Source organism: Ornithorhynchus anatinus, chromosome 11 (genome assembly GCF_004115215.2).
Source record: "Ornithorhynchus anatinus isolate Pmale09 chromosome 11, mOrnAna1.pri.v4, whole genome shotgun sequence".
NCBI lineage: Eukaryota > Metazoa > Chordata > Mammalia > Monotremata > Ornithorhynchidae > Ornithorhynchus > Ornithorhynchus anatinus.
This window is the reverse complement of record NC_041738.1, coordinates 3320445-3345248: the sequence shown is the minus strand read 5'-3', so window position 1 is coordinate 3345248 and position 24804 is coordinate 3320445. Positions and strand designations below refer to the sequence as shown.

The 24804-nt window shown below is 69.8% G+C and overlaps 1 protein-coding gene across 7 annotated transcripts in view; it reads right to left on the bottom strand.

The window, feature by feature from the left end:
• Positions 1-24239, bottom strand: part of HIPK2 (homeodomain interacting protein kinase 2) — a 53747-nt gene extending 29508 nt beyond the window's left edge. For 4 of the 7 annotated variants that reach the window (XM_029075305.2, XM_029075306.2, XM_029075300.2 and 1 more), the window contains exons 1-2: positions 23933-24239; positions 4381-5467 (exon numbers count right to left, since the gene is read on the bottom strand). In XM_029075305.2, coding sequence (XP_028931138.1) covers positions 4381-5467; positions 23933-23993 — 1148 coding nt within the window. In that variant the 5' untranslated portion in view covers positions 23994-24239. Of the gene's footprint in view, positions 1-4380; positions 5468-5688; positions 5785-23598; positions 23692-23932 lie in introns of those variants that run through there. The other 3 variants (XM_029075303.2, XM_029075302.2, XM_029075308.2) reach the window with 3 other exon arrangements.
• Between the last annotated feature and the right edge of the window lie 565 nt (positions 24240-24804).

Genomic DNA, 24804 nt, shown 5'->3' with positions numbered 1-24804 from the left:
GCCTGGGGGTCCGAGGGCGGGGGTTCGAATCCCGGCTCCGCCACCTGGCAGCCGGGTGACCGGGGGCGGGTCGCTTCACTCCTCTGTGCCTCGGTGACCTCATCTGGAAAACGGGGATGAAGACCGGGAGCCTCACGTGGGGCAGCCCGATGACCCTGGGTCCACCCCAGCGCTTAGAACAGCGCCCTGCACAGAGTAAGCGCTTAACGGATACCAACATTCTTATTAGGGAATTCTCTGTGCCTCAGTCGTCTCATCTGTAAAACGGGGATGAAGACCGGGAGCCCCACGAGGGACAACCCGATTACCTTGTGTTCATCCAACGGTACGTACTGAGCGCTCACGGCGTGCAGAGCACTAGACTAAGCGCTTGGAATGGACAAATGGGTAGCAGACAGAGGCGGTCCCCGCCCTCCGTCGGGCTTACGGTCTGTACCAGCGCTTAGAACGGCGCTTGGCGCCCGGCAGGCACTTAACAAACGCCGTAATTATCATCGTTAGCTGGTGGGCGCGTTCCCTTCCCGCGGTGACCTGCTCTATCCGCTAGGCCCCGCTGCTTCTCGATCCTCAGTCGGGCCATCACTCGCATAAGTACGCCCCGCTCTCTGGCATAATTCCCGGAGTCCAAAGCCAGGGGAGGAGCTTTTACACAGGGAAAGGCGGCCAGTAATAAGGGGAAGGGGACAAAAAAGAGAGAATAAAAAGGAGGAGGGAAGGAGGGGAGAAGGAAGAGAGGAGGCGAAAGGGCACTCGAGACCTCGACCCTCCCCAAGTGGTGCGGACGACAGATACTCGGCGAATCGTCGGAATCCTCCCCAGCCCCCGACCTTCCTGAGCTTCCTCTTCCCACCGGTCGATCGACGGCGTCCGTCGAACGCTTACCCCGCGCAGGGTATTCAGCGACCGGGAGAGTACGACGGCATATAAAGATACGATCCCGGCCTTTAAAAGGGCTCAGAATCTAGGGGGGAGGGAGACACGGCACAAGGGAGGGGAACCGGCCGGAGTTTAAAGGTACGTTCCCAGGTGCTGTGGGGGCCGCGGGGAGGGCGCTTACGCGGAAGTGGGGGGGGGGGGGGACAGAAGGAAAATGAGCCGTTAGTCCGGGGGGGGAAACGAGAGAGGGGTCAGGGAGAGCCTCCTAGAAACGTGACTCCGGAAGGACCCGGGAAACGGGGAAAGGGACGGTCTGCCGGACGTGACCGGGGAGGAGCACGAGGCCCAGTGAGCAGAGGGACTCGAATCGATACCGAGGACGAGGATGCAACTCGGCGTCCCCCCCGTACCCATCTTCGGGTCCGTCCCTCTCCGTGGGGAGGAAGGGCATCGGGGCCGGGGGACGCGGCTTGGGCTCCTCTCGCCGTGGCGCGGTCGACCAGTCAATCCATCGAGCTTGTTTATCGAGCGTTTGCCGGGTGGAGAAGACGGAAGCGAGCGCTTGGGAGAATGCAGCGTGAGAGAGTTGGCAGACGCCTCCCCTGCCCGCGACGGGCCTGCGGTCCAGAAGGGGAGGCAGACGTCGATAGAAATAAACCGCGGATACGGACGGGACGTGCTGTGGGGCTGAGGGAAGTGCACCCAGGAAGCGCTCGGTACATTCGATCAGGACTTCTCCAGCGGCCCCAGCAGGCTCCCTTGGCTTTTCCCGAGCACCAACGGGACGCTGTTGTGCGCCCGGGCTCGGGGGTCAGAGGTCACGGGTTCTAATCCCGGCGCCGCCACCTGTCAGCTGCGTGACCGCGGGCGAGTCGCTTCACTTCTCCGGGCCTCGGTGACCTCATCCGTCCAATGGGGAGTTCACCGCGAGCCCCACGTGGGGCCACCCGACGACCCCGTATCTCCCCCAGCGCTTAGAACGGTGCTCGGCACCTGGTAAGCGCTTAACGAATACCGACGTTAGTGTCGTTACTTTCCCGAGCGTTCAGTTCAGGGCTGTGCACGCGGCAAGGGCTCGGTGAATGCGACCGAATGAGCGAACGACCGGCCGACCGCCCCCCTTCCTCCCGCTGCCGATCCTCCGTCTCGGCCGGTTCTCCGTCTCTTTCTCCGTCCCCCTTGCGTCCCCCCGCTCCAGACCCTCGAGCCCCCCCAGACCGCCCCCCCCACCCCCACGGTCCGCTTCGTTCTCTTCAACCGGACGCGGCCACTCCCTCTCCTCGCCCCGCGCCCCGAGGATGGGGTTCCGGAGGGAGGGAAGGGAACGGGTCCTTTGGGCGGGATTCCCCTCCAGACCCGAAGCTCCCCGGGAGCGGGGAACGCGGCCCCCGACTCGGTTCTACCGTCCTCCCCCGGGCGCTCGGTACGATGATCGGCACACGGTAGGGGCTCGGTAAATCCGACCGACGAACTGAGGGATCCAGGAGGATCCCCCGTCGCTCGGGCCCCCGCTGCCTCTTCCTCCCCGCACCCTCGGAGAGGGGAGAACGTCCAGCCGGGCAGGGCGAGCGGCCCACTCCGGGGCGGAGCTGCACACCGGGGCCGAGACGCTCGGGTTTCACCTCGGGTCGCCGGGCCCGCTTGCGGCTCCGCTCCCGCGGGCTGGAGGAGGAAAAGGGGGGAGAGGGGAGGGGCAGGTAGCCACCGGATGGTGCGGGACGACGGGGGCGCCGAGTTCCCGCTAACCCTCCCGCCGTCACTAGGGCCCCGAGGCTCGGGGGGGGGATGGGGTGGGGGGGAGGGGGGCTAAGGTGACCCTGTACTGCCCCGGGCAGAGCGGCGGGGCTGTGGTCTGCCCTCCTCTCCCCACCTCTCCATCACCCCCCACGCCACTCAGGGAGGGAGAGGAGAAGTGGACCGTTTCCCGGGCTCCCATTCCTCTCCTGCCCCTCCACCACGGCCCCGAGGGCTCGCTTCTTGGAAGACGATCCCGACGGGGCCCGGGCACCGGTCCCCACCTCCCGCGGATTACGGAGAGGTCGCCCGGCTCCTCGGGAGGCACGGGAACGGGGATCTCTTCCCCACCCCGCCGTCGCGGGAGGCGGGAGGGCAGGCGGCCCGCGGCCGCGGGGAGAGGATCCGGCCCCTGAAAGGGCAGGTCGGTCACTCTCTCCCAACACCCTCCGTCGGGACCCGGGCGGTTCGGACCGACACCCCTCCGTCAGACCCCGCCCCCCCCCCCCAGCCGCCACCGGAGCACCCGGGCACTCACGCAGTTACGGTATTCAAGCGCCTCCTACGTGTCCAGAACCGTTCTAAGCACCGGGGTAGATACGACTCGATCGGGTCGGACCAAGTCCCCGTCCCACATGGGGCCCGGGGCCCGAACAGGAGGGAGAACCCCGTCCACGCCGGAGGAAGCCGAGGCGCGGAGAAGACAGGCGGCTTGCCCGGGGTCGGCTGGCAGGCGAGCGGCGGAGCCGGGATCAGAACCCGGGTCCCCCGACTCCCGGGCCCATTCTCTTTCCGGCGGGCTGCCCTCGCCTCCTCGCTCTCCCCCTTCAAACCCCGGAAGCACGTGAGTGCCGGTCTTCGCGTTCTCGTATCTCCTCCCACCCGTGACCGATCCCGCTGTCCGCCTCTAGACCGAGAGCTCCTCGAGGGGAGAGGTCAAGCCCGTTCATTCCAGGGTACCCTCCCAAAGGCTCGGTCCAATCCCCCGCGCGCGGTGCAGGGGCCCAGTAGACACCGCGGATCGCCTGACGGCTCCCTCTCCGGTCCCCGACTCGGTCGCCTGCGCGTCCGTCTCCCCGGCCGGCCCCAGAGGCCGGGGAGCGACGGGGACCGTCAACCCCGAGGGACCTCGGGAAGCCACGGGAGGTGACGGCCACGCCCGGGACCCGAGCGACGGCACCGAGGACGACCCCGGCTCGGGCAGAAAAGACCTCCCCCGAGGCCCGGATGCCTCCGGGCCGTCGCCCTCTGCCCGCCCGGCCCCTTCCCGGGGATGACCGAAGGAGGCCGGCTGCCCGCGGAGGGCGGGCCCGGGCACTTCGGGACGCGTAGGGTTTATCGGGCGCCTCCAGCCCCGAGACCGAAGACGGCCGCGGGGCCGGAAGGACGGACCTCCGCCGGGACCCCGGGCCGGAGCGGCCGGCGACCCGGGGCGGGGGCGGCTCGGCGCGGGGAGCCCCCGCCGATCGACGGTAGGGCTCTCACCGCGTGCGGGGCGCCGCGCGCCGAGCGCCCGGGAGAGTACGGTAGGACTGGCGGACGCGTCCCCCGCCCGTAAAGAGTCCAGAGGGGGAGACGGAAATCAACATCGACAAAAAGGCCGCTTACGATCTCTAAGTCCCAGAGGCGTGAGCGGCCCGGGGGGCGGGTCACGTCCCGGACGGACGGGGCCGGAGCCTCTCCCTCCCTCCCTCCCTCCCTGCCTCTCCTCCTCTCCCTCCCTCCCTCCCCGCCCGCCCGCCCGCCCGCCCGCGCGGCCGTCGGTCTGACCTGTAGTAGCGCGACTGCAGGTAGGTGGAACACACGGCCTTGGACACGTGGCTGGCGGAGCCGAAGTCGATGACCTTGACCCGGTACGGCTGGCGGGGCGGATCGACCAGCATGATGTTCTCGGGCTTGAGGTCGGCGTGGATGAGGCCCAGGCTCTTGAGCTTCATCAGGGCCGTGGCCACCTGCTGCAGGACGGGCCGGATGGACCGGAGGGGCAGGGGGCTGAACTTGTTCTGCTTCAGGAAGTCGTACAGGTTCTGCTCCAGCATCTCGAAGACCAGGCACGTGTGGTTCTTGTGCTGGAAGCACTCGTAGGCCCGCACGAAGTTGTAGTCGTCGGCGCTCTCCGTGCTCAGCCGGGCCAGGATGCTGACCTCGATCTGGCCCTGGCGGGCGTACGACGGGTGGTTCTTCAAGATCTTGATGGCCACGATCTCGTTGGTGCCCCGCTTCCAGCACTTGACCACCTGGCCGAAGGTGCCCCGGCCCAGGAACTCCAGGACCTCGTAGGTGTTGGTCATGGAGCAGAGCACCTCGTGCTGCACGAGCTGGTAGTCGCCCTCTCCGCCGGAGCCTCCGGTCTTGGCGGCGTTGGCGGCGGAGGCGTCGGCGGCCCCGCCGGCGTGGGTCGGGGCCATGGGCGGCGGCGGCGGGTGCTCCTCGACGATCTGCACGCTGCTCGTGTTCTCGATCTCCTCGCTCTTGCGCTTCAGCCCGCATTTCTGGTAGGTGTCCAGGAGGCTGACGGTGCTGCGCCGCATCAGGTTGTGGGGGCCGCCGGGGGCCGCCGGCCCGGAGGCGCCGCCGGCCGAGGCGACCGCCGCGGGCCCGGCGCCGCCCGGGAAGAGCGCGGGCGGCTCGTACGGGGCGCCCGGGTTGGGGCCGTGGAGGGAGGAGCCGACGGCGGCGGCGGCCGGCGCCGGGGCGGCCTGCTGCCCGGCCTCGCTCTGGCCGTAGATCTTGCCGCGGGCGCCGTAGCCGGTCATATCCCAGGTCGGACCCGGCTCCACTTTCAGCTTCTTCACGCTACAGAAGGCGCTCGATTGGAGAGCGTGGGGGGAGAAGACCTGGACACGCGAGGCCATGCCTAGCCGGGAGACGAGAGGCGGGGGGAGACAGAGACAGAGAGTGAGCCGCGGGAGGCGAGAGACGCGGCGGAGGCTCCCCGGGCCCCTTCCCCGCCCGGCTGGGGTCGCCGGGCCCCGACGGTGGGCGGGACGGGATGGACGTCAAACCGCCGGCGCCCGGCGGACCCCCGCCCCGCCGCCCCCCCCCCGTCCCGCCCCGGGGGGCCCCCCGGCGACGGACCCGCTGGAGGCGGAGTCGGGGCACCCGGAGGGGTTCGACCCGCTCTCCGTTTAAGAGCCCGGGCGGGCGGAAAGCGGGGCCGAGGCCTCCGGGTAGAGAGCGCGGGCGCCGCTCTTCGAGCCCGTCGCCCCGGCGACCCCCACGCTCCGATGCCAACGTTCTTCGAGAGGTGGAATCCGGACACCGGCGCGCGCGCGGGAGGGGCGGGGGGGCGGGGGCGGCCTCCGGTCGGCCCCGCGGGGGTTCATTATAATTATTATTCTGGTTATCGTCATCGTCACGGCGTTCGGACCGCGAGCCCGTCTCGTTCAGACCGCGAGCCCCTCGTTGGGCGGGGACGGTCCCTGTCTGTCGCCCAGTTGTCCGTTCCAGGCGCTTAGCACAGGGCCCTGCACGTGGGAGGCGCTCAGTCGATACTACTGAACGAACGAATGAACATTTCTTAAGCGTTTGCTATGTACTAAACGGTGCCCGGGGCCTCCGGTTGGCCCCGAGGCTGTTTATTCTACGTATCGTTCCCGTTATCGCGATCCTTACGGTGTTCCTTAAGCGTCGACTACGGATCAGCCGGCGTTCTGAGCCCCGGGGTAGAGACGAACTAGTCAGGTCAGACACGTGGGGCTCGCGGGGCTACGCGGGAGGGAGAACGGGCGTCGAATCCCCATTCTACCCCATCGGTCACGGGTTCAAATCCCGGTCCAGTCGCTCGTCAGCTGTGTGACTCCGGGCAAGTCCCTCCGCTTCTCTGTAAAACGGGGCTTAACTGCGAGCCTCACGTGGGGCGACCCGATTCCCCTGTATCTCCCCCAGCGCTCAGAAGAGCGCTCGGCACACGGTGAGCCCTCGGCAGATACCGACATTATCGTTATCAAAAACGGGACGACGTAATCACGGTAAACGGAATCAAGGGGACGGACGCCCCGTTAACGAGACAAATAGGGCAATAGGGTGTCGCCGCGCGGAGCACCGCGGTGAGCCCTCGGAGAGGAGTAGAGTACAACGGAATGTAAGCGTTTGGAGAGTGCGATACGACAGATTTGGCAGACTTCCCTGCCCACGATGAGCTCGCAGTCTAAACCGCTAGGATTTAATGGCTATTTCAATGGCCCTCCTTCCTTCATCCGGTCGTGTTTATTAAGCGCCTATGGGATACGGCGTCCTACGTTATCCAATACTCGGGAAAGTACACCGTGACAATAGACGGTGACATCTCCCGCCCACAACGAGCTCGCAGTCTAGAATTTTATTTCTCTCCGGGGGTCTGGCGCCTGGCCCCGCTCCCAAGGAGGCCTCCGGGAGGAGGTGGCGCCGGGAAGGCGGATACGGGGAGGGGGGTGCGTAGGGGAGACGTGGGGAAGAGGCCTCGGGGAGGAGGACCCGGGGGGCCCACAGGCTGGCCTCCGCACACCGTGACTCGGCCCTCCCCCAAACGGACCCCCGTCAGAGGCTCTCCGCCCCGCGGCGTCAGAGAATCGGCTCAGCCTCGGTGCCCGCCCCACACGGGGCCCGCCATCTAAAGATAATCGCGACGATTACGGTCTTCGTTGGTGGTGATGACGACGACGTTGGTATTCGTTAAGCGCCCACTACGTGCAGGGCACCGCGCTAAGCGCCGGGGGAGATCCGGGGTCATCGGGTCGCCCCACGGGAGGCCCACGGCCTTCGGCCCCGTCTCGCAGACGAGGGAACCGAGGCCCGGAGAAGTGAAGCGACCCGCCCACGGTCACCCGGCCGCCGGGCGGCCGAGCCGGGATTCGCACCCGTGACCTCTGACCCCCGAGCCCGGGCTCTCCCCACCGAGCCGCGCCGCCTCTCCTCTGTTGAGCGCTTCGCTACGGGCCAGGCGCCGGACCGAGCACGGGGTGGGCGGAAGCGAATCGAGGCGGACGCAGTCCCCGTCCCACGTGGGGCTCCCGGTCTCCGTCCCCATCTTCCCGACGAGGTAGCCGAAGCACAGAGCCGTGAAGCGACCGGCTCAGACCGCCGCGGGCACGCGGCGGAGCCGGGATCCGAACCCGCGACCTCCGGACTCCCGGGCCCGACCCACTGGGCCGTGCTGCCTCTCGGGAGGGCGGGTGGGTAGCTCGTTCCCCATTCTATACGTGAGGCAACCGAGGCCTTGAGCGGGGCGGCTTAGCGGACAGGGGCCTGGGAGTCGGAAGGACCCGGGTCCCGATCCCGGCTCTGCCCTACATCTAGCGGCGCGACCTCGGGCAAATCGCTTCGCTCCTCTGGGTCTCAGTCACCTCGTCTGCAAAATGGGGACGAGCGAGCGAGTCCCATGCGGGACGGGGACCGGGTCCAGTCGACCGCAAGGAGTTTCTGGTCGACGCGGGGCCGGACGGGCCGCCACTGGAGGGTCTCGAGGAGCGGGAGAACGTGAACTCCACGGGTTTTTCTCCTTTTAGAAGAATAATCCGGGCAGGAGAACGGAGTGAGGACGGTCGCGGGGAGAGAGAGGATCTCCGCGGCCGCCACGTGGGCCCCGCGAACGTCTGCGAAGCACCATCCCCGTGCCGGGTGACTATCATCGCCGGTGGACGTGATCACGGACGTGCCAAGGAAGATGCCCGGCAACGGGAGATCCGAATCCTTTAGTGCCGCCGGAGACCGTGACCACCCCCCCCCCCCCCAGGCTCCCGGGAGCCGAGGAGCCCGGACCCTTGCCGCCCTTCCCTCCGGCTGCCTTCCGCCCAGCAGGGGCACCGAGCCTGCCCGGAGCGGCGTGAGGAGCGGCACGGCACGGCGGCACGGGCCCGGGAGCCAGACGGTCGGGAGTTCCGATCCCGACGCCGTCACGCGGCAGACGCGTGACGGGTCACCTCTCCGGGCCTCAGTTCCCTCATCCGTCGAACGGGTTTGAGGCCGTGAGCGCCACGTGGGGCGGGCGCCGCGTCCCACCCGATTGGCCGGGGCCACCCCGGGGCCGGTATAGCGTCTGGCGCGTAGTGAGCGCTCGACAAATACTATCATTTGAACGACCCCATCCCGCGACTCGGGAGAGTGCGGGGCTCGGCCATTTCTACGTAAGAGGGGCAGCTGGGGAAACAGGTCCAGGAGGAGAACGCGAGGAACTCTGGGGATGGAAGGGGTCGGCCGGTTTCCGCGGCAACCGACTATGATGTCACGGACCAGAGGGCCGGAGTTGGGGGCGGGGGGGGGGATGGCGGGGGGCGGGGCGGCGGCACGGGAGGGGGGGAGCGAGCAACAGGGAGAGATGAATCGATAAAGAAACAAAGACCCTATTTTCCCGTCCGGCCGTCGCAGAGATCCGTAAGATACGGAGTACGCCCCGACTCGTTCCCAAACGGACAGAACATATTTCAGAGTTTTCCACGAGGCATCGTTGCGCCTCGGAGGGGGTTTCAAACATTTCCTCTCTGCGGAGGGACAGGAGGGCCGCAGAGCTCTCCACGCGGGGAATGTGTATTTATGACCTCTTAAAATTGGATTCTTAAGTCCTCTGAGGCCCGTCCCTTTCCCAGGTCGAGTGAGCGCCAAAGAGACGGCTCTCGAGCGACGGCCCCGCTGAAGGATTTCAGAAGCTTCATAAATCCGGGGGACGCCGGTACCGTGGCCCACCCCCCCCCCCCGACATCACATTTTTCAGAAAAATCGCCTGAGGACGTTCACGGAGACGCCCGTCCGGCCCGTGCGCGGTCTCCCTCGCACACATACACGCGCGTGAACAGCCTTAAAACAAACCCAGGGGTAGCCGGTCGGCCGGATGATTCCGAAGCGGACGGAAAGCAGGCCCGTCCCGCCTCCCCCAGGCCCCTTCCCGGGCTGCAGACGTTAAACGGGATCCGGCCCGGGGCCGGGGGGGGGGGGGGGGGAGGACGGAGGGGAGGAGAGTTGGAAGGCCAAGGGAGGGTCACCTCCGCCATCCCCCTCCTGCCCTGCCCGGGCCCCCCGCCCCGGCCCCTCCGGAGAGGGGTCGCCCGTGGGGCACGGGGAGGGGAATCCGATTTCCCTTCCCTCCCCCGACACCAACGCGGTGGCCGCGTGCAAGCTCGGGCTTGCGGGTGCGCGCGGGTGAGCCGGGACGCGGCCCCGCCTCCCCCCCGACCGGGAGCGGGGCTCCGGATTCAGTCCCCCGCGGGACCGGCGGCGGATAGCGTCCGCAGTCCCCGATCCCGAGACGTTTCGACCCGTGGGTGTCGACCGGGCATCGATGAGACGCGTCCGCAGCCGAGGCCCGGAAACGTTCACCGGCGACGCGAGTCGGCACACAGATCCCCTCTGGACCGGAAGCTCTCTGCGGGCAGGGATAGACGCCATCGATCCGTCGATCGATATCACCTCTGCCGGCGGGGCGGAGAGGCGGCCGCGCTTCGGGGGGGCGGAGAGGATGAAGGTTACGGTGGTGCCGGAGGCCGAGGTGGTCTCGGTCCGGGGTGCTTTCCTGTCTGTTGCGGTATCGTACTCTCCCGATCGGTTAGTGGTGCTCCGCACACGTTAAGTGCTCAATAAAGGCTTAGAGAAGGGCTTAGAAGAAAAGCTTAGAAATGCTTAGCTAAGCGGCGCGGCCCAGTGGAAAGAGCAAGGGCTTGTGAGTCACGGGTCACGAGTCCGACTCCCGGCTCCGCCGCCCGGCGGCGGCGTGCCCGTGGGCGAGTCACTTCGCTACTCTGTGCCTCAGTCCCCTCGTCTGTCAAATGGGGATTAACCGTGAGCCTCACGCGGGACGCCCTGTTTAGCTGCACGCCCCCGAGCGCTTAGAACGGCGCTGGGCCCATAGTGAGCGCTTAACGGACGCCGACGTGGTTATTATTATTATTAAATACGATTGACCGAATCGGTCGTATTCACTGAGCGCTCGCCGTGTGCAGGGCGCAGTCCTAAGCACTTGGGAGAGTACGCCACTAACGGAGAGAAGTCTGGGAGAGCGGGAGGGGAAAGGGCGGAGTGTGAGCAGGATACGGGAAGCAGCGTGGCTCAGTGGAGAAGAGCCTGGGCTTCGGAGTCGGAGGTCACGAGCGCGACTCCCGGCTCCGCCGCCCGGCGGCCGCGTGCCCGTGGGCGAGTCACTTCGCTTCTCTGTGCCTCAGTCCCCTCGTCTGTCAAATGGGGATTAACCGTGAGCCTCACGCGGGACGACCCGATTCCCCCGGGTCTCCCCCGGCGCTCAGAACGGTGCTCGGCCCACAGCGAGCGCTTAACGGATACCAACGTTGCTACCGTTATACGACGGGCGGCGTCCGGCTTGGGAGGGGGGAGAGTCATCGAGGAAGCGGCACCGCAGCCTGACGGAGCGGCCCGGGATCGGGAGTCGAGACGTCCAGGTTCGAGTTCGGGCTCCCCGACTTGCCTGCCGCGGGACCCCGGACGGGTCACTTGGCCGGGCCTCGGTTTTCTCATCCACACGCTAGGAACCAAACGCCCGTCGGCCCTCCCTCCCTGGACGGCGAGTCCCGCGTCGGACGGAAACCGTGTCCGACGTGACGATCTGGCAGCACGGAGCACCGAGTGAGCGCCGATAGCGTCGTTTCTCATGACTGACGGCGTAAGAGCGACGTCCGGGTTCATTCCGGTGGGCCTCGTTGCCGAGGGCCGGGGGCGAAGCGGCTTGCCGCCGGGGAGGCGGCGGGGGCGGGGGGGGGGGGGTCGGGGCCGGGCCGTCTCCCCCTCTAAACCGCCAGCTCCTCAGGAGCAGGGCACGTCCCCGCCGGCTCCGGTCCGTCGGACTCTCCCGACCGCTTAGTGCGGCGCCCCGCACGCGGTGAGGGCTCGATAAATACCGTCGACGACGAGGACGGCGACGGAGCGCGAGCCCGGGGACGGAGCGAGAGCACGGAGGGGGAGGAACCGGCCAGAGCCGGGACCGTCCGGATGGAAAGGGGCCAGGGGTGTCTGAGGAACCGAGGTCGGCGGCAGTGGGGGAAGGGAGGCCGGGAGCAAGATCTGAACACCCCCCGCCCCGCCCTGGGGTTTAATAACGTTGGCATTCGTTGAGCGCTTACTGCGTGCAGGGCACCGTTCTCGGCGCCGGGGCAGACCCGGGGGAATCGGGTCGTCCCACGTGGGGCTCCCGGTCTTCATCCCCATTGGACAGACGAGGTGACCGAGGCCCAGAGAAGCGAAGTGACCCGCCCCCGGTCACCCGGCTGACGGGTGGCAGGGCCGGGATTCGAACCCACGATCTCTGCCTCCAAAGCCCGTGCTCTTTCCACTCAGCCACGCTGCTTCACCCGCCGGGTGTTCGGCTCCCCGGCATCGCCTCACCCGAGCTCCTCTTTCAGTCCCCCGACGCCACCAGGGTGGCCGGCTCGTTCTCCTCCCGGGTTCCCCCGATTGACTCCCCTCACCGTAACGACGTACGTAATTTATTAAGCTCCTCCTACACGTGGATCGCGACCTCTCTGCGATTCTATCCATCGTGATCGGGTTGTCTCGTCTTTGTCCGTCCGTCTCCCCCGATCGGACCGTGAGCCCGTCGGCGGGCGGGGATGCTCTCTCTCCGTGGTCCAGCCGTCCGTTCCGAGCGCCCGGTGCGGTGCCCCGCGCGTCGGCGGCGCTCAGCGAATACTACTGGACGAGTGACGGGGATCGTATCTGACCCGTTACCTCGTATCTTTCGCGGCGGACTCCTGACGGATATCGCTGTTCCCATTATTATTGCGTCCCGAGCCGTACTCCAAATAATCGGGTGAGACGCAGTCCCCCTCTGAGGGTCGCCCCCGGCGGGTTTCCGGTCCTCTACCGGTCTCGACGACGGGAGGGAGAGTCGAGCGGTGGCCCACCCGGGCCATTCCCGGCCTGTGACGGTGGCTAGCAGGCGGCAGGCCGTCCGCTGCGAGTCAAGGCTCACCCGTGACGGGAGACGGTCGAGGACGGGGACCCGGGCTTACCGGCCGGAAGGAGGCGACGGTAAAATCCGCTTCCGTACCTTTACCGAGAGAACCGCGGACGGAGGCGGGGCGCCCGGGGAGAGACGCGTCCGCGGCGTCGCGACGGGCCGGGGACGACCCGACGGCACAAAGCGGAGGCACGCTCACACGAGGCTCGGAGTCGATCCCGTCTCATTTCCCGCTTCTCCTCCCCGGCCCCCCTTCCTCGCCCGCAAGTCTTCGTCTCTTCATCTCCCCCTCCAGACCGGAAGCCTCTTACGGGCAGGGGCCGGGGCCGCCGATTCCGTCAGGTCGTACGAGCGAAGAGCTCCGCACGCAGCGAGTGCTCGGTAGATTCCCTCCGCTCATTCCCTTCCGGTTGGCTGCCCTCCAGTAAATACCGCCGATTCGTTTATCGACCCTCGGCGGGTTCACCGCCCTCCGCCCGTCCCGTCAAGCCCGGACCGAGCCGGGCCCGGGCGCCTGCCCCGGGGGTCGGGACCACGGGCGCCGGGCCCGGCGGAGGGACGGGGCCGTGGGTTCGGTCCCGTGGTTTTCCGGGCAGGGAAGGCGGCCGACGTAATAATGACGACGACAACGTCGGTATCCGTTAAGCGCCGACTACGTGCCGAGCGCCGTTCTAAGCGCTGGGGTGGACACGGGAATCGGGAGGTCCCACGTGGGGCTCACGGTCTTCATCCCCATCCGACAGATGAGGCAACCGAGGCGCAGAGAAGCGAAGCGACTCGCCCACGGTCACGCGGCTGACGATTCGATTCGGGATTCGAACGCATGACCCCGGACTCCAAAGCCCGGGCTCTATCCCACTGAGCCGCGCTGCTTCTCTAAGTATCCCGTTCCGCCCTCGGATCGGGAAAAGAAGCCGCCTCTTGCCAGCGGGGACTTGCGGGGGCGGGGCCTCTGGGGGCGAGGGGGAGGACCCGGGGTGATGGGAGAGGGAGTTGCCCAGGCCGCGGCAGGGGCGGACACCCCGGTGACAGAACGTGTTTCGTCCCGGATCGGGGACGGCGGGACGGGGGCCGGGGAAGACCGCTCGCATCCGGTCCCGGTGCTCCTTTCGCGCTGTTTACTTCCTCTTTCCCTCTCTCCTTCCTCCCCACCCCCCCACCCCCCCCGCCCCGACTTCGCCCCCCACGCCCCCGACACCCCAGGAGTCAAGGAGAGGCCCGGGTCCGGCGGCTCCCCGGCCGGGGGACGGGGCCGTTTCCGGGCACGGGTCCCTCCGAGGCGGAGACGATCAGGGAGCCGGGGGGGGGACGAAAGAGGCCAAACGGGCCAACCTCCTGCCTCCGGACGGCATCCCTCAACCACCCGGAGCACACGGTGAGCCGCGTGACCCTTCGGGTCCCCCGGGGAGGGAGGGAGAGGCCCCCTCTCCACCGGGCCGTCGTCCCGACGTCTAATCCGTTTCGCGGTGGCGTCGGGCTTCCCGATAACCAGCTGACCCTCCGCCCGTTTCCTCCGGCCGGGCGGCGAACGACCGCCAATCCGCCCCGCCCCCCCCCCCCCCCGAACTCGGTCGGGGACCCCGGACCCGGGCCGCAGAGGGAGGGACCGGGGCCGGGCCAAGCGGCGGTTTGGCAGAGGACGGTGCCGCTTTTGGTCCGGGTCCGCACCCGCCTTCGCCTCTCCGGGCTCCACGGCTCCAATCGCACCGCTTCTAGCGCACGCGTGCACGATCACGGCGTCGGTTAGGCGCTTCCTAGGTGCCGGGCACCGTCCTGAGGGCTGGGGTCGATCCGAGCGGGCGGGGACGGACCCGATCCCCGTCCGGCGTGAGGTTCCCCGTCTTGATCTCCATTTCGTAGACGACCGAGGCCCGGAGAAGTCAAGTGACCCGCCCGGGGCCACGCGGCCGATGGGTGACGGAGCTGGGATTGGAACCCACGACCTCCTGACTCCCGGGCCCGTGCTCCATCTGCCGAGCCCCGCTCCTCGAACGCACGTCCGTCCGCACGGACGCGCTCTTTTACAGATCGCGGTCTCCTCGATGGGAGGGACTGTGTCTTTTAACTCTATTTCTCTCGAGCGCTCAGCACAGTGCTCTGCGATCGGGAAGCGCTTCAGTCGATCCTGTCGATCGACCGACGGGCCGACCGCCGGATCCCCCGGCCGCCGGACGGTCCCGCCGACACCGCTAAGCAGCGAGGCTCGGCGGCCGGGGGACGGGCCTGGGGGTCGGCAGGCCCCGGGTCGTAAACCCGGCTCCGCCGCTTATCTGCTGGGTGACCTTGGGCCGGTCGTTTCATTTCTCCGGGCCTCGGTTACTTCATCTGCAAAACGGGGGTTAAGACGGCGAGCCCCGTGTGGGACGGGGACCGCGTCCAGCCCGATTAAACCCGGGTCTCGCCCAGCGCTTAGAACGGCGCTTGGCACGTGGCGAGCGCTTAACGGGAAGCGTCGTGATCAACAGTAACGATGATCACGCTACCCGTTAAGTGCTCGCCGTGCGCCGGGCACCGAGGCAGATGCCAGACGATCGCGTAGGGCACGATCCCCGGCTCCCGCCGGAGGGAGAGCGGGCACCGCCAACGGCCGGGGACGCCGGATCGTTTCCCGAGTCCGATTTGGCAGGAACGGGCCGCGGTTCACCCGGTTCCCGCCACGAGCTCTGAGCGCCCGAGTTCTACCCCGCCTCCTCGGGGCTCCAGCGCGAGTCCTCGTCGTTGCCCGCCGGCCCGCCGGCGGGCGGGGGGCCTCCGCCACCGTCCGACGTTTCAGGCTCCGGGAGAGAGGAGGAGAAGAAAGAGGAAGAGGCCTGAGGGAGATCGTCCGGGGGGGGAGGAGGAGGAGGAGGAGGAGGAGGAGGAGAGGGGCAGGGGAGTGGGGGGGAGAAGGGAGAGAGGAGGAACGGACTGCCGTACGGAAGGAAGAAACGAGGCAGTTAAGGGAGGGAGACCGAGGGAAAGAAGGGCGCGAGGGAGGGAAGGGACGAGGGATCGGAGAGGGAGGGAGCCCGAGGGCAAGGAAAGAGCAAAGGAGGGAAGGGACGAGGGAGACCGAGGGAAAGAAGGGCGCGAGGGAGGGAAGGGACGAGGGATCGGAGAGGGAGGGAGCCCGAGGGCAAGGAAAGAGCAGAGGAGGGAAGGGACGAGGGAGACCGAGGGAAAGAAGGGCGCGAGGGAGGGAAGGGACGAGGGATCGGAGAGGGAGGGAGCCCGAGGGCAAGGAAAGAGCAAAGGAGGGAAGGGACGAGGGAGACCGAGGGAAAGAAGGGCGCGAGGGAGGGAAGGGACGAGGGATCGGAGAGGGAGGGAGCCCGAGGGCAAGGAAAGAGCAAAGGAGGGAAGGGACGAGGGAGACCGAGGGAAAGAAGGGCGCGAGGGAGGGAAGGGACGAGGGATCGGAGAGGGAGGGAGCCCGAGGGCAAGGAAAGAGCAGAGGAGGGAAGGGACGAGGGAGACCGAGGGAAAGAAAGGAACGGGAGGGAAAGGACGAGGGAGTTGAGGGAGAGAGGCCGAGGGAAAGAAAGGAGTAAAGGAGGGAAGGAATGAGGGAGTGGAGGCAGATTAAGGGAAAAGGAAACCCTAAGCCTGCTCCCATTAGAGCCCTTTAGGAGTCCGTCAGAGGGCGAGAAAGAGAGACGCGAGAGACCGCGAGCCCACCGTCGGGCAAGGATTGTCTCTCCCCGTTGCCGAGACGTCCATTCCAAGCGCTCAGTACAGTGCCCTGCGCACGATCAGACGCTCAGTAGACACGACTGAGTGAGTGAATCGACCGGGCCCACCGCGGGCCGGACCCGGGGAAACACCGAGGGTCTGTGGCTTCCAGCCGGGCGGGCCCGCGCCCCCCCCCCCCCCCCCCCGACGGTGCCCACGGACCGGCGCTCAAGTCCGGATCCGGCCGGGTTCACACGCGTCTGCGCTCCGTCCGTCCGGGCCCGTTCGGGCGAGAGGGCGAAATTTCTCCGGGGACCTCCCCGGGTAGTCCCGGCCGCCGCCGCCGCCGAGGAGAGGCCCGGAAGGGGTGGCCTCGCTGACCGCACGAGCCCCAAGCCGCTCCCCGCTCTCGTTTCCTTTTATCTTTCGCTCTTCCCGGGAAGCCGAGAGAGGAGCCCGTCGGCCGGGCCCGTCGTCGCGGGCCTCGGACGCGGGGCCGAACAACCCGCAGCGTCTCCCGGCGGACTCCCGCCGCTTCCTCCGATGACGGCCGAGCCCGCCGCCTTGTCTCAGAGCGCCGGCCTCCCCCTCCGGCTCGGTGATCCGCTCCCCTCGTCCTCCGGAAGGCCACGGGGCGGGCGGCGGGCTCCGGGTCCGGTCCCGCTCCCGTCCGGCGTTTCGCTTGCCGGTCTAGGAGTCCCCGCTCCCCGGGGGTCCCCGGGCTCCGTCTTCCGGTCGGCCTGCCTCCCCCGGGGACACCCGAGACCCTCCCGAGGCCGAACGCCCCGTCTCCTCTCCCCGTAATTTCCCCAAGCGACCCGTCCGGGGCAAGTCCCCGTAATAATAACCTGTGGCATTTGTTAAGAGCTCACTACGTGCCGGGCCCCGCGCCGGGGCCCCGAGGTGGATTAGAAGCTTATCGGGCCGGACGCGGTCCCCGTCCCCCGTGGGGCGCGGTCTTCACCCCCGGTACACGGAGGAGATAACCGGGGCGGAGCGACGCGACGTGCCCGAGGTCCCCGGCCGACCGCGGGTTCAACAGTGACCGTCACGATGATGACGTCGGTATCCGTCGAGCGCTGGCCCGCCGTACGACCTCGGGTCAGTCTAACCTCTCCGGGCCTCAGCTTCCTTACCCGGAAAACGGGGATCAACCGGGAGCCTCCCGCGGGACGTCCCGATGACCCTGTTTCCACCCCAGCGCTCGGAACGGTGCTGGGCACGTGGGAAGCGCTTAACCGATACCAGTATCATCGTCGTCGTCATTAAAGCGGAGCCCGGGTACTTTCGCTTCTCCGTGCCTCAGCTCCCTCGTCCGTCAAACGGGGATGAAGACCGTGAGCCTCACGTGGGACGAGCCGACGACCCCGGATCTCCCCCAGCGCTTAGAACGGCGCTCTGCACGGAGTAGGCGCCTAACGGATACCAACGTAACCGTCACACTTGCTCTCCCTCCCTCTTCGGCTGCGGCCCTCTCGGACCCACCCGATCCGGTCCTCGGGCATCTAAACCGGGGCTCGGCACCCGGGGAGCAGTCGACGGACGCCACCGGGGTCAGGAAACAGCCTGACCCGAATGGAAAGGGCAGGAGGCCCTGGGTTCCAATTCCGCCTCCGCCGCTTGTCCGCCGTGCGACCTCGGTTCCTCCGTCTGTAAAACGGGGATTAGGCCCGTGAGTCCCCACCCCGATCTGCCTGCATCCACCCCGGCGCCTAGTACGGCGCCTGACACAGAGTGAGCGCTCAACGAACACCGCAGCGTTCCGAGTCCAGATCACGGGGGCGGCCCCGGGCCCGCCCCGACACCCGCCATCGACCCGTCCGCCCGACCGCCCGCCGGCCTCTTGGGCTCCCCACCTCGCCTAGGCCGCCCGCGCCCGCCCCGACACGCCCCGAGGGGCCCGTCCACCCCGGCGGGTCGCCGGCGCGGGCCCCCGTCCGGAGCGGCGGCCGGCGATCGGGCGGCCCCCCCCCCGCCCCCCTCCCCGGCCCCCGGGCCGATCGGAACGGGGACGCCGGGCGCGTCGCACCGGCGAAGGCACCCTCCCCGGCGTATCGACCTCCGTCTTCAGGTCGGCTCCTCGAAGGCGGACGGGCACGTCCGCCCGCTCTACCGGCGCGGTCTCAGCGGAAAGAGCCCGGGCTCGGGAGTCAGAGGTCGTGGGTTCCGATCCCGGCGTCCGCCGCTCGTTCCGCCGCCTGGCCCCGGCCCGAGTCACTCGACTCCTCTGCGCCTCGGTCCACCTCGTCTGTAAGACCGGGGACTAAAAGACGTGAGCCCCGCGAGGGACGATCCGACGACCCCGTATCCGCCCCAGCGCTCGGAACGGTGCCCGGCACACGGTGAGCGCCTAACGAATGCCGTGATTATCGTCACCGGGCCCCCCCCCGGACGTGGGGCACGGGGCCCCGGGCCGGGGGGGGCGGCGGAGGGGGAGGGAACAAACCGACCGCCGGGGCCGCGGCGACGGAGGCTCAGTCGGCGGGGTCGGCCGCTCCGGCCCCTCGGTCCTCGTCCGTCCGTCGGGTTTCATCGCCAGACGTCTCCCCGACGGCGCCCACCCGCCGCCCGCGGACGGCCCCCGCCGCGGGCGGATGGAATCGGCTCCTGGGACCGGCCGCCCGTCGCGGAGCGCCGCGGAGAGGGTCGGCCTCGAAATCCCCCGTCTCCCGCCCTCCCCCGCCGGCCCCGCGCTCGCCCGGACCCTCGGCCGCTCCTCGGGGCTGCGAAGGGAGGGGTGGGGCGGCCGAACTGGGAGCGCCGGGACCGGGACCCCCCCCCCGCCCCGGGACAAAGGCGAAGGACCGTGACGACAGCAGTGATAAAAATGAGGTCGGTATTTGTTGAGCGCTTACCGTGCGCCAAGCGCCGCTCTGAGCGCCGCGGGAGACACGGGGCGATCGGGTTGTCCCGCGTAGGGCCCGCAGACCTCGTCCCCATTTCGCAGACGGGGGAACCGAGGGCACAGAGGATAACGATTATAACATCGGTGTCCGTCGGGCGCTTCCCGGGCGCCGAGCAGCACCGTCCCCGAGCGCGGGGGAGATCCGGGGCGACCCGGGTGTCCCGCGGGGAGCTCACGGTCTCCGCCCCCGTCCTACAGACGAGGGAACCGAGGCACGGGGAAGCGAAGCGACCCGCCCGCGTCACCCAGCCGACAGGCGCGGGGCCGGGATCGGAACCCACGACCCGTGACTCCGAGCCCGGGCTCTTTCCGCTGAGCCGCGCCGCTTCCCGGATAACGAATAACCGACGAAGGCGATGACGATAACCGTGATCTCTGTCAAGCGCCGACCAGGCGCCGGTCACCGGTCTCCGTCTCGCCGCGCCTGCGTCTCTCCCGTTCGGGAGACGGTCTCGCTCCGTCGCCCCGACTGTCCGTTCCAAGCGCCCGGTACGGTGCCGACCGCCCACAGTCGGCGCTCCGTAAGTACCGCTGAACAACCAAGGGCCCGAGCGCCGGGGCGGACGGAGCGGACGGGGTCGGCCGCAGTCCCCGTCCACGTGGGCTCGCGTCTTCATCCCCGTTTGACAGATTGAGGCGCCGGAGGCGTGAAGCGACTGGCCCAGGGGTCACGCGGCGGGCACGTGGCGGAGCTGGGATTAGAACCCGGATTCCTCCGACCCCGGCCCGGGCCCTATCGCTAGACCGCGGCGGTGCGGGCGGGGGGGGGGGATCGCCCTCCGCTGACTTGGGAAACCCCAGTTCCCCCCCCAGACCGTAAGCTCCCCGAGGGCGGGGGGCCGTGTCCGTTTCATCGTTCCACCCTACCCTCGCCGGCATCGGTACGCGCCCCCGCGCCCAGTGATAAAAACAACGTCGGTATCCGTTGAGCGCCCATCGTCCCTCCGATACTCGATCGCTTGGCCCGCGGGCCCCGCGCGGGACAGGGACGGCGCCGTCCGGCCGATCGACCGGTGCGTCCCCCCAGCGCTCCGAGTCGTGCGGCAAGAGCCCGGCAGCCGGGCGACCGCGGGCGAGTCGCCTCGCTTCTTCTGGGCCTACGGTTCCCTCATCCGGAAAACGGAGACCGCGAGCCTCGCGCGGGACGACCCCGGTGAGCCCGTGTCCGCCCCGGCGCCGAGAAGGGCGCTCGCGCCTCGGATGCCAACACGGTAAGCGCTCCACGGATGCGGTGATGATAAAAAACGATGACACTCTCCCACTCGCCCTGGCCAGGTTACGACCCCCCACACCCGGGGAGATCTCGGGGGGGGCCAGTCTGCACCCTTGGCTTCCGCCGAGGCCCAGACGGCGGCGAGACCCGAGCGGGAAGCGGGAAGATCCCGCACTCTGACCGGCTCCGGAAACCCCGGGGGCCGACGGAGGGGAGCCAGAAAAGCGGGGAGAGCCCCCCCCCCCCCCCCGACACGGCCCCGCTCCGGCCCACCGGGCCGGGCGGACTCGGGCGGAGAGAGGGGAAAAAGAGAGGGGGGAAGGGAAGAGAGAGCGCGCGTGCGAGCCGGAACGCGGAGGAGGGCGGGGGGAGGACGGGAGGGAGCAAGGGAGGCGGCGAGCCGGGGGTGCCTGACTGGCTTCCCCGCCCCCGTCCCCCCCGGTCGGCGTGACCCGGTCCGCTCCCGGGCGCGCGGGGTGCTCCGCACGCGGTAAGCGCTCGATAAATACGACTGAACCAACGGCCTCTGCGGCTCTAGACCCAGAGAACCCCGGGGCAACCCGAGCGCAGCCTCCCGGGGGACAGGTCGGATGGCCACGGCGGCCCCGAAGATCCTCGCCCTCAACTAACCCTCTTCCCCTCTTCGAAGCCCTACCGAGAGCTCGCCTCCTCCAAGAGGCCCTCCCCGGCTGAGCGTTCCCCTTTTTCCCTGCCGCTCCTCTCGTGCCCCCCCCTCAGCTAAGCCCCCTTTCCCCGCTTTCCCCCGCTCCTCCCCCTCTCCCTTCCCTCCGCCCTCCGCCGCGCCGGTCGTCCGTACCTATTTTTATTCCCTATTCGTTCCGGTCAACGAGACGTCCGGCCCCTCGACTCTATCTGTCGCTGTCGTCTGCGTCCATCCGTCTCCCCATTCGTTCATCCATTCAGCGGCGTTCACTGGGCGCTTACTACGCGCACAGCACCGGACTAAGCGACCGGAACGGACAAGTCGGTAACGGGGACGGCCCCCCGCCCTCCGACCACCCCGAACTGGCCCGGGCTGCCCGGCCGAGCGTCCCCGGGACGCTTCCGCCGCCGGTCGCCTGGAATCCCCTCCCCTCGCCCGGCACGACCGGGCCGGGGGGCAGGGGAGAGGGCAGAGAGGAGGGGAGCTCAGCCGGCGACCCCGCGCGGGACGGGGACCGCGTCCGACCCGACTGATCCCTGACGACCCCGGCGCCCGGAAGAGCGATCGCCACAAAAGCGAGGGCTTAACACGGTAAAGCGACAGCGGCGACGCCGACAGCCGCCTCCCCCTCCGGACCGGCTCGGAGCAAGAGGTGGACGGACGGGCCTCGGGGCCGACCGCCGGTCAGGGGACGGGGAGGGGGAGAGCGGCGGGCGGCGGCGCGGAATCGCCGCGGCAGACGCGGGAGGGGGAGCGAGAGGCGAGCCGGCTGCTCTCCGGCGGAGGAGCGCTCCCGGGGTGACACGGGCCGAGGCGCCGCCGCCGCGCCGGGGCGGACGGATCCTCTCCGGGCGCCGAGCCCGGCACCCCGAGGAGGCGCTCGCCGATCGCTCCTTCTGCTGCTAGATGGCAACTCCGGGGGGCATCCGGCTCCGGCGGCGCCCGCCGACCATCCCGGGCCCGAACCGCCCGGTCTCTCCCGCCCCCGTCCCCGCTGGATCGCTCCCCCGCTTCCCGCTCTCCCTCCCCGCTTTTTCGGAGCTCAGAGGGCCGCGAGGGGCCCGCCCGTCCCCCCCCGTCCCCCACCCCCCGGGCGCTGGGATCCCGACCGTCCCGAGGCCGGCCCCGGCGGCCCGGCAGTCGATCGATCCGTCGTCGGCCCGGGACGGCGGACCGATACGAAGCGGGGGAGGCGTTCCGCCGGGCGCCGGGCCGGCCGGCCCCCCCCCGGCCCCGTGCCGACGCCGCCAACCGAGAAAGTGACGGAGCGGGCCGAGAAGCCTCCCCGGTAGAGACACGGCCGCCTCGGGGCCCCCCGACCCCGGCCCCGCGGCCCGCGGCAGCCGACGGGCCCGGCGTCGGCTCCCGGGTCAGAGGAGGCCCCCCGCACCTCGGTTACCCCACGGCGACCCTAAGGAGACCCCGTGTTTCCCAAGGGGTCCGGGCTCGAACCTCGGGGCGACCCGGGCTTCCCGAGGGCGGGTGACCTCCGACGTCGGGACGGCCTTCGGTCTCGCAGGACTCCGGATGCCCCGCGGATCCAACACCCCCGACTCCGATTGCCCAAAGGGGCCTCCGGGCGCAGGGTCCCGGAGGTCCGGAGCCTCACGGGACAGAGGGGTCGGCGGAGGGGCGGCCGGGGGGGGGGGGGAGCGCTCTAACGAAGGTCCGGCCCGGTCCCGCCTCGAGACCGGCTCTCCGGGCCACCGCGAGAACTTAACGGGGCTCGGCACGGATGGAGCGATGACCCCAACCCACCGAGCCAGCTCTTCCACTTCCTCCCTCCTCCTCCTCTCCGGCCCCGCCCCGGGGGCCCTTCCCTACCCCGCGAGGCCCCGGCCGGACGCCCCGCTCGGCGTGGCCGGCGGAGGGGCTCCCGGCGCGGCCCCTCGGCCCCCGCCCGCACGGAACGGACGCCGCGGCATCCGGCGGGCGGCAGTGCGCACGAGGACCCGGGCGCACGCGCGCCGGCGGGCGGAACCCGCCCTGGCCCCGGGAAGCCGCCTTTCCTTCCCTCCGCGCTCGCCGGCCAGCCCTCCGGGAACAACGAGGGCTGCCCGGCCGCGTCGGCGCCCGCGCTCCCCGCTGACCCGTCACCGTCGTCCGTCGCCACGGTAACCCGGCCGACGTTATCACGCTGCGGTGCGGTCACGGGGCCCCGGGCCGGGCGTCGGGACCGCCCGGCGGATCGACCGAGGGGCTCTGCCGTCTAACAGGCGGCGTGGCGGTCGCCGAGGGCCGCCGGGTGCCGTCCCAACCGCCGGGGTGGACACGGTCCCCGCCCCGCGTGAGGCCCGCGGGCCGAACCCCCATTTCACAGACGAGGCGACCGAGGCGCAGGGCGGCGAGGGGACCCGCGCGAGCTCACGCGGCAGACACCCGGCGGAGCCGGGATCGGGACCCGGGGCCTTCCGACCCCCCGGCCCGCGCCCCATCCGCCAGGCCGCGCCGCTTCTCGTTTCGGGGACTGCGCTTCTCCGTCTGCGAGACGGGCCCCCCCGCAGGCCCCATCCTCCCTCCCCGGCTGCGCCGGGATCGCCGGGACGGATCGGGCGCCGCCATCGGCGCTCGGGGGGGACCGACCCGCCCGGGGGGGACGCCATCCCGACGGGGAGACCGGCGTGCCCTCCGACCCGGCGGAGGAGGGTCGGGGGTCCAGCGTTTCATTTGGCCGTGACCTTTCGTCCGCGGGGACGGTTCAACGGCGGGGCCCGGCAGGTAGCCTCGTCCGCCCGCCGGCGCAGTAAAAACGCGGTTCCCAGAGAGTCTCGGGGCGGCTTCTTCGCCGGCAGCGGACGGGAGGAGGCGACACCCGAACCGAAGCCGCCGGGCGAGTCGGGGCCGGGGCCTCGGGCGGGCCGGGGGCGTCTCCGGGAGCGGGGCTCGGCCCGTCCGCCGTCCCGAACCCCCCGAGGCGGGCCGCGGCCCGAGGCCGCTCCGGCCCCGCGCCCCGTCGGCCGGTCTCGCCATCGGTCGGTGGGTCGACCGGCGGTACCCGCCGGTCCGCCGTACCGGGGGCCGGGGAGGGGTCCGAAAGGGTAAACGGGGACGATCCCGGCGCTCGGGGGAGCATTTCGGTTCCAACGGAGAAGACGGGCGTGAACGGAAATCAGAGGGAGGGGAGGCAAACCGAGTCAACGTTCTCTGGGGCGGCGGGCGGGGCGGGCGGCCCAAGGGCCCGGGGGTCCGGACTGCGGCGCGAGACGGTCTCTCTCGGACGTCCGTGGCTCTCCGCTCTTCGCTGGCCTTCCTCCTCCGGTAAATCGCTCTGCCGGTCCTATCCGTCTCCTCCATCGTCTCCTCCGTTAGACGCCGGCGAGGCCTAGTGGAAGCAGGATAGGCCCCGGCGTCAGAGGACCGGGTTCTCGTCCCGGCTCCGCCCCTCTCGATTTCTCTTTCCGATGGTCTCTCCCAAGCGCTCAGCGACTGTGCCGGGCGCTACGCGAGGGCACTGGGGCAGCTAGAGGATGAATCGGCCCGACCGCTTCCCGTCCCGCTCCGGACCCCCGGACCCCGCGTGACGGGGCGAGGTGACGAGGATCGGAGAGGGCGACTCGGCCGAGGCCACGCGGCAGACGGGGGGGCGGCGGAGGCGGGAAGAGAAGCCGGCCCTCGGGCCGGGGGCTGCCCTCGCTCACCCGCTTCGGCATGACCTCGGGCGAGTCGCCCAACTGCCCCGGGCCCGGCGGTGCGAGGCGCCGTTGTCTCCGGGCCCCCCCGAGGGTCGGGCCGGGCAGGGCCGGGTCCCCCGGGGGACCCCGGGGACCGGAGCCCGGCGGACGGGCGGCCCCGGACGTCCGCGGCGGGCAGCCGGCGGCGGGCCCCGGGTCCCCGACCGGACCGTCGCTTGGAAGTCCGTTCGAGGGAGGGAGGGACCGGACTGG